The following is a 13,005-nucleotide window of genomic DNA, read 5'->3' as shown; positions in this document are numbered from 1 at the left end:
TTCTGCGAGGAGCGGCGGTGCAACGGTTTGCGCGCCGGGCTACTACCCCGAGGACCCATGCGTCTCGCCGGCCGCATCACCCCCTCGTGTGCCGTGTCCAACCCACACGAGAACAGAACTCAACGAATGCGTTCTCCGGCGGTAGTCTCTGATTTTCCCATTGCTTCGTTGCTGCTACAGCACTTGAATGCTACTCCTCGCGTCACTCTTGCGAGTGAGACTGCTCCGGTCACCCGATTCCTCACCTGATTGAACGAATGCACTTGACTTCACGTGACCCCCTCGTCGACGAATACCTTCTCCCTGCGAGCCCCCCCCCCCGGCCTTTCCCACACGAGCTCCGGTCCGAGCGTCGTTGAAGAGAGAATTGAATAAAAAATAATGGTACGGCGCTCTCTCCATGCGTGCTTCAGTAACTGCGCGAATGCTTTTCCACGGTTGTTTGTCATCCCAGAGAATGAATGGTTTTAATGTTCACTGTAATTTCGTCTGCAACAAGATTCATGTTTTTAATTTCAATAAACTATGATCCGTCTGCTTGTTTTTGCTGTAACTGATGTTGCACGTTCGTGGGTTTAACCGTAAATAGACAGCGGGCACTACTTCCCCGCGATCCATCCTGGAATACAAATGTATAAATGCAATCAATTGTTTGTTTATCATTTACTTAATCGTTTTGGCGATGTATTTGCTTCAGGCTTTCACCCCACGGTAAGGCGTTCACGAAATGATTCACTGCCAGCAGGCTCTCTTCACTATCGTTGTTGTTCCTGAGCCTATTAAAATTCCATATTCCTAAGACAAGTCCACACAACAAGGCCTCTGATTGCATGGACGCCACACTCGGTGGTTCAGCCTCGCAAGGCAGTGCTTATTTTATCCACCCTGAAGGGGATCATGGGCTTAGTCAGATCTTCGCCGGATTTTAACCCAGGGCCTCGCTGGTTGAGCCTACTGCTTTACTCACTGACATACCCATGGCTCTGTACCGCAGGAACAACAATTCATGCTTTTATTTAGTCACTTTTATTTATTTATCCAGGAGAAGCCACGCTTGAGTCGACGGGCTCTGCATTATTTTCCCTTCTATTGTAAGATGTTTTCAGACAATCAGTGGGTCTTTATTACGATTACGATTATTATAATACACGCGGGGAAAACCGTGCAGTTCGAAACAGGTCGCGACGACTCAGCTTTCTGCGCCGCCTGCTCCTGGCGAGCCCAGAGGTACGGCAACCTCCACGACGCCCACCGGCCCCTCGTGTCAAATTGAACATATGGACCAACGTGCACTCTATACCAGCGGGTGTGCTTGCAAGATGACGACGTTGCCGTTAATTCTTATTGTTTTTTGTTACTTCTTTGATCTTGACAGCATGTTTTCTTTCCTCCTCGCGTAACCACTTTTATTTTTTTAATACGTAAATGACAGATTTTCTATTTTTAACAAAGTTACTCATTAAAGCAACTAGCGCGGTAGTATTAATGCAAGTGCTCGTTAGAGCGGCGCTACGGTTTACGGTTGCCGAACGAATACGTTGCAAGGTCGCGCTCATTACACACAAAGTGCTCGCCACAAATGAGCCGCCAATACCTCGCTGGTCTCGTCAAGGAGCATAAACCATCATCACGCGAACTCCGCTCATCCTGGCAGCAGCGGTCTTTGTTCTAGCCATCGAACAAAGACGGGCACCGCATCGCGCGCATTCAGATGCGCTTCCGCGGCCGTCTGGAATGCTCTTCCTTCCGATATCAGCCACTGGGACCTACTCGTTGGTTCTTTCGGTAAAGCCTACGTGACTTTACCGAAAGAACCACAGAGTATGGATTCCTGCAGTCACGAAAGCTTCCAATCAACACTGGGACTTAGTTTATTGTCTTTCACCTCCGAATAACACGGTTGGCTACGTACCATGCGAAATCAATTTATCATATACACAAAGATAAAGACAAAGATCCCTCATATAGCCTTAACAGACTGTAGGGGCAAGTGCTGTTAGCGAGCACCTATGAAGGCCGCAACGGTACACGGGGGGGTGGGTGGCCAGCACCACGCCCGACCGCCTTTGTCTCCCCAGTGGCGATGTTTACACACCACACCAGGTACTCATTTCAGGCTGAGTCGACCTAGGGGAGGCCCAGGACCGGTTCAGATAATCGTCACTGGTGTTGGCCGTGAGCGGGAATCGAACCCGGGTCGCTAGGTTCATAGCGCAGCGCGCTAACCGCTACACTACCGCTCCCCACACACACACACGCGCGCGCACTTTCCCCAGTGGCGTGGTTGGGGAGGGGCCCTGGTGCGGGGAATGGAATGGGTGCGGTCCAATTTCCTCGCCTCTTCTTCATAGGCCGGCGGCCAGGGCCCATTGCGGTTCGTGAGGCCCACGGTGCTAATGCGTCTCCTTCGCACTCGATAGCTACGTCGCTGACTTTTCTCCACAAGTGCTCGACACGCGAATGGTCGGGGGAATGTTCGTCCCTGAGGAGAAACGACATGATTGGTTGATGGCAATACAGCAAAAGTATCGATTTTTGGAAAGGTGATAAAAACGGCATTGATTTTGTTCATTTTGACAATGATTTTTCTACAACTCTCTGAACCGTGTGGACCTCTCACCGCTCCCGCCTCCTCCCTCCCCCTTCCCTCCCTGCCCTGCGCTGCGCTGCCCGCCTGTTGCTGCCCTCCCGCCTGCCCCATCTCATAGGACTACCTGTCGGTGATCATCGACAGGAAGGCACTCCCACTCACGTGCAGCCAAGTCTACACACTCTTCGGCAACATCGAATGCATCTACCCCTTCAACAGGTGACCCATTCTTAATTTTGGAGCTTTCGTGACTGCTGGAATTATTCTTTGGTTCTTTCGGTAAAGTCACGTATAAAGAGAAAATAATAAATTAAATAATAGCATACTACGACGTTTCGATTGCAACACAAGCAATCATCATCAGGTATAAAAGAAATAGCAACAAAAATCTAACCAGAAAACTATAGACAGACATATAAGCAGACAGATATCACAAAGATACACAGAGAGAGAACACGTATCGGCACAAAGAGAGATCGTCTCTGTGACGAGGCCTTAAATATAGAGAGGGGGCGGGGGCGGAGAGAGGGAGGGGGCAGAGAAAAAATTAGCATGTCAATGAGTGGACGACGACGTGGTACGGTACGCAAGGTGACCCATTCTCACATCATTTCTCCGCTGCCCCTATAAAAACAAGAAGAATAGCAACATTCACGATAGCTCGCAGTCCCAAGTCGATCCGCACTTTTAATCCTTTCGGTCGTGCGAGGATTTGCTTGTTCACACTCCGCTACGCCGGTCAGCGCCGGTTGGCGAAGGTGGCGAGCCCAGCACCGATTCGGATGTCACTCGCCACCGATTGTTCAGCCGTGCCTGGGAATTGAACTCGACGGGTTCTGAGCGCAGCGTGCTCGCCATTGTGCCACCGCTCCACCTCACTTACCGCAGTATAGAATATACGTGGCGGAGTGGTTAGCGGACTGCACTATGAGCCTCGTTACACCCCGAGGCCGGTTCCCGGCCATGGGTAACCTCAGCGATGTACCGATCCTGGGCATTCCTTCACCAACCTGCACTGACCGATGTGGGGAAGTACGGTCAAACAACTCCCGCAGCTCACGCAGCGAAGGGAGGCCTTCACCCAGCGGCGGATCGACGGAAGGCTTTAAATTATCATTAAGACTACGGCTGTCTACGTTAACGCCTTGCGCGCATTGCGTGCTTTTACAAATGAATGCCACTGCCGGCGCACGGAATCCGTCGTGCGTGTCTCGTGATGCTCGGGGGCGCCGCGGCCCGGAACGCGGCTCGCACCTTGGACCTTGCGCGACGAGCCGTGAGGGTTTGTCGCGGCAACATTTTTCCCGCACGCGCACACACACACACACACGCGCACACGCACACACACGCGCACACACAAGCACACACACACGCGCACACATGCACACACACACGCGCACGCACACACGCACACACGCACACACACACACGCACACACACAAGCACACACACACAAGCACACACACACGCGCATACACACGCACGCACACCTTCTAAAGCCCATTCAGGAACGGTCTTTCCGTGGCGTCGTGGCTTGAGATCATTCCCTACCCCGTGCCCCACCCCCACCCACCCCCCCGTTTTTTCCCCTTGAATAAATCCCCATCGTGAGAATCTTCCAACGCCTGATGCAAATTGGGGGTAGCGGCAGTGGTCCTTGGGCACTCGGGCGCGGCGACGGATTATCTTCCGCCAGGTTTGATCTTCGCCCGGGGCAGGCACTCTCGGTTTTGCGGAAAGAGACCACGCGGGCACGCAGCCCTCTGCCGGGAAAAACAAAAAAACCCCGTCACGTCATCCCACTGTCGTTGGGACGTCGCTCGTTCTCTCCATCTTGCATCCTCAACTTGGTGAGGGTCAACTGCAACGCGTTGAGATGCGATCGTATTGAGAGATGTGGTAACTCTGTAAACGACAGTCACTCACAGAATTAACTCGATCTCATCAGATCTTGCAGGCTAAGCATGCGTTGAGCCTGGATAGCGGAGCTTGAATGGGCGACCACCGCACATAACAGGTGTTCTATAGGTTACGGGGCTTTCTAACGAGCAGCAGAGGGCAGTGCGGCGAAATCCGTTGTTGTACTGCCCTTCTATGATCCCACATTTACGTTCCCGCTGCTTTCACCAAACCAAGGGTGGTGAAGTATCGTCGCGAACAACCTTGCACGACCAGCAGCAGAGTGACGCATGGTTGTATAGGTACGTGCGCGAATTGTGTTTGACGTAAAACATATTGCGAGCGATGCGTTCTGTGATCTCCGTGCGTCAGTGATCTGCTGCAGAGCCTGGAGGACTGCGCTGGAGATGTTGTGGCCATCGCCAATTGCTTTGTGCTCAAGGTACGCAACAACAACAACAGCAACAACAACAACAACAGCAACAACAACAGCAACAACAACAACAGCAACAACAACAACAGCAACAACAACAACAGCAACAACAACAATTTTAAGAATAGTAACCTGCAACAATTACAATAACAATAACTACCATAATAATCTTCTTGGTTCTTTCGGTAAAGTCACGTAGAAGGGAAATGATAAAATAATAAAAATAAAACATAATAAAATAATTCTCACGATGTTTCGGCCACAACGCAAGCAGCTTCGCCTGAGGACGGCTGCTTGCGTTGTGGCCGAAACGTCGTGAGAATTATTTTATTATGTTTTATTTTTATTATTTTATTATTTCCCTTCTACGTGACTTTATCGAAAGAACCAAGAAGATGAATCCCTGCAGTCACGAAAGCTTTAAATCGATACCATAATAATGATGACGTTAACCGCAGTGTAGCAATACCAGAGAGTTGGTCGGTTCGATCCGGTTTGACCTCCAGGAGCTACAAGTTGAAACGACGGGACAAGATTCTTAAATCCCTGCCGCCCCTTGTCCACCCGGCAATTTAAATGCAGTCAGTTGATTGGCAGGACGCATGTGCGGGTGGGGTAAAGTGTGGGTCATTTCACCGCCTCCAAGACGGTCTGGCTGGCGTGGAAGAGTAGGCCAAAAACCCTCTAGAGGGCGGGGGGGGGCTCTCTAGATCTCCCTCCGAGTGGAGGCCCTTGGTATGTATGTTGAACTTCGTTCGCACTGTACGTGGCCAACGGTGCTAACCGGAGGTGCAGCAACGGCGTGGGCAAGAAATTGCAGGACTGCACCTCTATCTTTGCAAAACCAGCAATTGGCACAGCTTTGGAGTCGTGCAGGCGTCAAAATTGTCGTGCTCCAACGTGTGGGACATTAGTGCACACGTTTAGCATCGGTGTCTAATTACCGAACAATAGCCCTGTACAAGTAGGCCATTATGCATAAGTGAATTAATGCGACGCTGGTGATTTGGAAAATTAAAGGGACAAAATGTTGGGTTTTTTCATCTCTGCTTTCAACAATGGACCGTGATTATATCTCGGTTGCACGTGCTTGACGTGTCCGGCGATCCGAGTAATGTAATGAAGCCCGCGCCACTAAGTGCCACTTATCTTAATTACTGCAATTATGATCGTTTCGTTTATAGAGCGAAGACTTCAAGATCTACACTCAATACTGCACTAATTATCCCAGGTACGTATTGTTACGTTAAGGGGAACAATTAGACGATTCCCAGGAAGAGTTCCTGGCTTTAACGTCTGTTTTGTTTTCGTAAAAATAATAACAAGCGCATTATAACAACGATTGAAAATGACGTTTCGTTTTATTTTTACGATTTACCACATTTGCCAAATCGTGTCGGTGCCGACGGCACCAATTGTTGTCACGTTCTGACCCGCCGCCCCGACTGGACACCTGTAAATATTCCGATTTTGATAGCTGATGGCTGGCACCAGCCTTAGCCGATCTCCCTCACCAAAGCCACGTTTCATAGTCACGGCCCCTCACCCCCCCCGCCCGCCCGGGGTAGAACTCACGAGCAAAGGAGTACGGCAGGCAACAACAGCGTTATCGATTCATGTACAGCGTCCACAGGCAACCGCGTCTCAAGATGCCTTACGAACACGAAAACTGCATTAGGGGGGAAGTATGGTATCAGAGGGGGTGGCAGCGGGCGGGGGTGGGGGGCGGTCAGGGTTAGGGGCACACGCGAGAGGAGAGAGAGAGAGACAGAGCAACACCGCTGTACAGCCCGGCATGAAGCAACCGAACGAACCGGTGCCCAGCACCAACAACGAACTCGAGGAACAGCCGGGGCAACTGGGGCAATCAGGACATCCAGGGCAGTCGGGACAGCAAGGCCAGCCAGGGTAGCCGGGGCAGTCGGGATGGCCGGTACAGACAGGGCAGTCATGGAAGCCGGGGTGGCCTGGGCAGCACTAATTCTCAGGGCATCCTCGGGGGACCCAGCCAGGAAAGGGAGAGTGGTTACGCATACACTATCTCGTTCTACATCTAAGACTTGTGAAGCTTTCGTCGTGTTTTGCTTTCACCAACCGAAACCCCCAATTAAAGATTGCTTTGCTTAGCTTTAATTAAAATGATGCTGGGGGTCTCTGAGTGAGCAGCAGAGGGCATATGTGAACGTAGATTTCCCCTTTAATGAGACAAGAATCTAGATTACTTTTTATTTTGGTTCGGTGAAACACTCCGGGAAGATAGCGGTGGCTGGCGGGTATAATCATTTCCGCGACGGCGCTGTTTAAAATCGCTTGTGCGGAGAGAAGAAACATCTGGCCCAGGATTCGGCTGCACCGCGGAATGGAGTGCCGTTGGCTGTGTGCGTTGTTCGGGCGCCACGGTGGCGAGATGTTAACTCCCTCGCCTGGTATGCAAGAGGTTGTGGGTTCGATCCCAACCCTGATACCTGTATGTTTTTTCCATGCTCTCCCCGTGGTAGCGTGGCTTTTTCTCTGGGTCCTCCGGTTTTTTCCCTCCACATTGATAAACATGCGCTTCTAGTATTTGGCTGCTATACATATCCACATGATAACCCACTTTGTTGAGCTATCATTTGTGGCAAGGTCCTTTGTGAAAAAAAAAATGTATAGCTCAGTGAGCCTTACCTGGTAAAATAACAAAAAATACAGTTGAGTCTTTTTGCTTTAAATGTCACCAGTGTTGGCTCAGATTTGTTAGATTTGAAATTCCACCCTCGCATTCGATTGGCAGCCCACAGCTAATGGCAGTGGCGAGCCGTACCTTATCCCCAACCCCACCTTCGCCACAACCCGCATTGGTCAGTTTGATGAAGTATAGCCAAACAACTCCCATGATCCACACCGATTGTTAAAAGCCGCGTGATTGGGGAGGCCTTCATTCAGCAGGGACTTGACAAAGCGATGTTTGTGAGTAACGAGAACGATTTTTTTAAAATCAAATCATCAGGTGGCATTGCTTGAGCACGCGCAGTGTTCTGCGGCGACGCGGCACCTTGCTAAAGCCACGAAACACCCGAGCAAGCCTCCGCGATGAGCGCAATGGAAAAAAAAAACACTTTTACTGACGTCAATAAATCATTCTCTCGGGTGTGTGCGTCTTGCCGTTGCCTCTGAACTTTGGCAAGCGGGTGAATACGAAAACGGCCTTAACCGGCGGTCATTCACACGTGGATTATTGTCCCCTCCCTCCCCCCCCCGTCAGCGAGACAGGTTGACACGGAAATATCCCCCTGGGCCGTCTCCCCTCGCCTTGTTTTTACTTCTCTATTTCAGTTCAGCGTTGTTTTTTTTTAGCATCGAGTGGCACCGGTGCACAAATGCAACCGTTAATCCTTTAGTGGGGGGGGGGTGGGATCGGCCGTCGCGTCAGCCCAACCGTACAAGGAGGCCGCACACGGCCAAAACAAGCCGGGCGACCACCAAGCGCGCTGTTTGCTCTGCGATGGAGGCCGCTGCTCAGTGGGTGGAGAAGCGCGTGGGAGTGTATTTACGCTTATTCAAATTGTGTATGTATTTAAACTTGGAGGGCCCCCTTGAGGGCATTCTCATCATGACCATCATCATCATCGTCGTCATGAGGCGTGAGTTAGCCACTGCCGGATGAAAGCCACCGCCACCCTCTGTTAGTGGTTCTATGAGGTTGCAATCCGTCTAGCACCTACATGAGCTAATTTCGTCACTCCGTCTCCAGAATGATGTCCCATCGGATGCGTGCCTTTAGCTGCCGCTTCGTCGTGAGTCCGTTCTACTGTTCTGCCCAAGCCCTGATTAGTTTTCTCAAGTAGCCCCACCTACATTTCCACATTTATTGTCTGTCCGTCCATCCATATATCTGTCCGTCCTCAAGCGGTCACACCGATCATGAAAACAGAGAAGAGAAGCAGGAAGTGCATTGCGGACATTATGTTCCCGCTTAAAAAATCGAAATAAAAAATATTACATTTTTCTCCGGCCAGAGTAACGTAATGATTTCTCCAAGCTCCATCCTATTTTGGTCACGGCCAGATTTTCACCATCTCTAGTGTTTGCATAGCCCCTGGCATTCCATTTAATTTTGCTGTGCTGCAGTCTGTCGCTCGTAATCATCGGAGCGGTTGGCTGGGTGGGTGCATGCGTGAGTGAGTGGGCACGCCCGGGAGAAAGAGATGCGCGTGAGATGTGTATCATCAGCCGGAGCTGAGGGGGAGCTTTTATAACCCTTACACCACCTGATATGCACACTCACCCCTGGGGGTTAAGGTCTCTGTTTGCAAGGATCCAAGGTGTGTTTTTTTTAAACGCATCTATTTTTCTGCCAAGAAATTAGGTAGTCTATCCGCAATCTGTCTCTCTGTAAAGTTCAACCGTGCCCTTGAGCAGATCGAGGGAAAGCCACGGAGTTGGATGTCCGGACTGTTTACATTTTTCATTTAAAAATAATAACGATCATTTATGGCCCTTTGTGGATCCGCTACTACATTTTGGTCACGGTGGTTTGTTTGGCCATACTTCACGTGCTAATCAGTACGGGTTGGTGAACGGGCGGTACATTTTACCGGATTGGATGTCACTCGTAACTGATGTTAGCCGCGGCCGGGAACAAAACTCGGATCACCGGGTTCACAGCACAGCATGAGCCTGCTATCCGCTGTGCCACCACTCCCAAAATGGGGTTGGGGAGTCCTTAATCCCAGTGGTGGAATTCTGAAATGTATGTTGCTTTTATTTTAGTTTTACCTCTCTGCTAAGGACCCACAACTGGGCACTCTCCCTTAGTACCCAAAACATCGCGGCTCGCTGGTAAAATGATTAAGCCATGGGAACGGATGTCCTGGAATGGTGTGATTTATTGGAGCGTGCTCATGCAATTTATGTACCCAACGCATGCCTCCACATTGACACGGACGGCTCCGCTAATCCAGACGCAGCCGGTTCGCGATGCCGGGCGGGCCCCCCCACTCGAGGCCGTGCAGAGTGTGAACACGGCCGGAAAGTTATACCACAGCTCACTTTTCCGCGGCCGTGGTTAGCTGTGAGGTCCGTTCCCGCGTCTTCAAAGAGGCCTGGTGGGGCAACTGGGTGTGAATTACTTCGACAGAGTTGGGGACGATTGATCGATTACGCCGATCGATGGATGGGCATTTCTAATCGGCTGCTTTTTTGTGGTCGATTTCATACCTGTCAATGCCTTATCAGTGCCCTACCTTATTACAGACCAATCAAACCTTATTGGTAACCCAGTGCCCTTATAAATCTCAACGTTCACCTTACAAAGTCCCATCACAATGGAGAAACACAAACAAATACGCGTGTTTTTGCTTTTTTTGCCCGTATTGAAACGGCTGTACGCTGTATGGACCTGAAAACTTAATTTCCGATAATTGGTTCTTTACCCTTCTATCTGGCAACGAAACTGACACCTTTTTACAAGGAGTCATGTTTGCATAGACCGCAATACCTGCAGTCATAATGCAAACAAAAGAACATAACTTTGTTTGCATTATGACTGCAGGTATTGCGGTCTATGCAAACATGACTCCTTGTAAAAAGGTGTCAGTTTCGTTGCCAGATAGAAGGGTAAAGAACCAATTATCATATTTTTACTGGCAAATGAGGTTCCCATAGTGTAGAAACTTAATTTCCCTGTACAAGAATACGGCTAAACCGTACGGGTTTACAGGGATGCGATTACTCGGATCCCTTTTAAAAATGGCGGATTCTGCTTCCCGAAGGCAGGAAACCCCCCTACAAGTCACGCCCGGCGTGTCATGGCCGACGGCGCCGATGATGTCGTCGATGTTGGCATGCGTCACCCGTTACCTCCCGTCCAGCGGCACGTAAAGGTGAAATGAGCAAGACATTTACCTTCGACCGTTTCCACGTTGTGCGATTGGTCGAGCATTCAAAGCGCTTATCGGTTAGAATGGACGATTACTTGAGTGATCAGATAGCCCAGTTCGTAACCTCGTGGAACAAGATTAACTTATCCAGCAGAGAATGGGGATACAATGAGGACGCATCTGAGGTGGGGCGGGGGGAGTTGGAACCTGCGAACTTTAATCAGGGGCGAGGTTGTCGCCACCCTGCCGCCCCATACATTCCAGAGATGTCTGATGGCTTTTTGTGACGATAGGGAAATCGTGCCTCATGGCTTCACGTAGCTATAACCAACGTCAAGAGGGCATCTTGGCCAAGGTTGATGGCACTCCACCCCTCGCAGCAATTCGACGGATTGCCGCATTTCTGGGCAGCGGTTATGCCGTTTCACTTGAATGTGGTGGCCTCCGGGGACCGAAGGGGTGACGCAAGCCCATTACATACAGTCTTTACAATAAAAAAGAAACGTAAATTCTGACGGGCTTTCGTGTGTGTATGTGTATATAGGGAGCAAAATGTGGGGAGCGGTAGTGTAGCGGTTAGCGCTACGCTGCGCTACGAACCTGGCGACCCAAGTTCGATTTCCGCTCAAGGCCAACACCAGTGACGATTATCTGAACCGGTCCTGGGCCTCCCCTAGGTCGACTCAGCCTCAAATGAGTACCTGGTGCGGTGTGTAAACATCGCCACTGGGGAGACAAAGGTGGTCGGGCGTGGTGCTGGCTACCCACCCCCTCGTATACCGTTCCGGCCTTCATAGGTGGTCGCTAACAGCACTTGCCCCAACAGTCTGTTCAGGCTATACGGGAGATCTTTGTCTTTATCTATATAGGAAGCAAAGATTTCATTTTTAATTGACGAGTTTGTGATTTCAACTTGCCCTCCTCCATCATGCACTCGAGCCTTAAACATCCCTTTTCAATTGCATCTGCAACATTTTATTGCCACATCCCTTCCAAACTTCCACATTGCTAACGCTTATCGTTTCGAGCGTCTGATGAAGTACATCAGTGCCAGGCAATTTGCTTTCCAACGGTCGAGTCATTATATATACATTTATTGAAAAAAATGTAGCTCGGCAGATCACCGTGACTTTCACAATAATGTTGACAAGCAACATTCACAGACCGCTCATCCTCCCCAAGGGAGAATTCATCATCAGTGTGAGAGGAGCTTTTGAATTTCCCAGGGCTCTTGTCAACTGCCAGCCTGATCAGTCCACCTCGGTGAAAAGAGGAATGGTGGGGGGGGAGGGCATGAGAGACGGTGGGCGGGGGAGGGTGAAATTTGTGTCTTCCCTGTGAATGCTGCTGAATATTCGTTGTGTGCTATTGATGAATAAAACCATGGGATTCTTGCCGGTTAACTTGACCAGAAATTCGTACTTTCTCCGCTCTGAATATATGTCGACAACACACGCAAATGCGAGGGACAGATGAAGGCGGCCGCCCATTGCACTTACCGCATTGCCTGCTGGTATTGTTGTGTCAAGCCAATAAATAGGCACTCACTCACACCGACATTTTACTACAGCTTGAATAATAATAATAAAACCTCCTTGCGTGTGCACATCGGTGTATGCACGTGTGTGTGTGCGGTGGCACGGTGGTTTGTGCACCGCCCTACAAATCCGAGTTTGGATTCCCAGCCACGGCTGACGTCAACAGTGAAGCGAGCAACATCTAAAGCGGGTGCTGGGCCTCGCTCCCCATCGACCACAACCTCCACTGTGGCACCCGACGCGGCGTGTAAATGTCAGTACCAGGAAGATCAAAAAGCGGCCGTGCGCGGCGCTGGCCACGCCACCCTCCTTGTGGTGGCACGTCGGCATTTATCGGTGCTCGTGATAAAACACTTGCCCCAGGTGCTCGCGATAACAACGCTTGCCCCAGCCGACGGTGGTGATGGTGGGAGGGGGATCTTTATGTAATCGTGCACATGTGTGGTGTCCGTGTAGCTCAATGGCCATCCTGAGCGACTGCATGAAGAACAAGACCCTGGTGGCGTTCTTCCGCGAGAGGCAGACGGCTCTCCGGCATTCGCTGCCGCTCGGCTCGTACCTGCTGAAGCCCGTGCAGCGAATCCTCAAGTACCACCTCTTCCTGAAGGTGGCCCACGCGCGCTCCTCTCCCGCACGCGCTGGACGAACGATGTCACATTCGTTCGTTTGTTTAATTGTCTCATGTTG

General features: G+C 50.6%; 1 protein-coding gene across 1 annotated transcript in view; it reads left to right on the top strand.

The window, feature by feature from the left end:
- The window catches only part of LOC144728824 (uncharacterized), a 77,727-nt gene that overhangs the window by 26,002 nt on the left and 38,720 nt on the right, over positions 1–13,005 (top strand). Inside the window, exons 3-6 of the mRNA XM_078608506.1 lie at positions 2,709–2,809; positions 4,862–4,931; positions 6,107–6,153; positions 12,775–12,925. Of these exons, the coding sequence (XP_078464632.1) occupies positions 2,709–2,809; positions 4,862–4,931; positions 6,107–6,153; positions 12,775–12,925 (369 nt within the window). The remainder of the gene's footprint in view (positions 1–2,708; positions 2,810–4,861; positions 4,932–6,106; positions 6,154–12,774; positions 12,926–13,005) is intronic.

This window comes from Lampetra planeri, chromosome 30 (genome assembly GCF_965212315.1).
Source record: "Lampetra planeri chromosome 30, kcLamPlan1.2.h2, whole genome shotgun sequence".
Classification (NCBI taxonomy): domain Eukaryota; kingdom Metazoa; phylum Chordata; class Hyperoartia; order Petromyzontiformes; family Petromyzontidae; genus Lampetra; species Lampetra planeri.
This window is presented reverse-complemented; position numbering and strand designations above follow the sequence as displayed.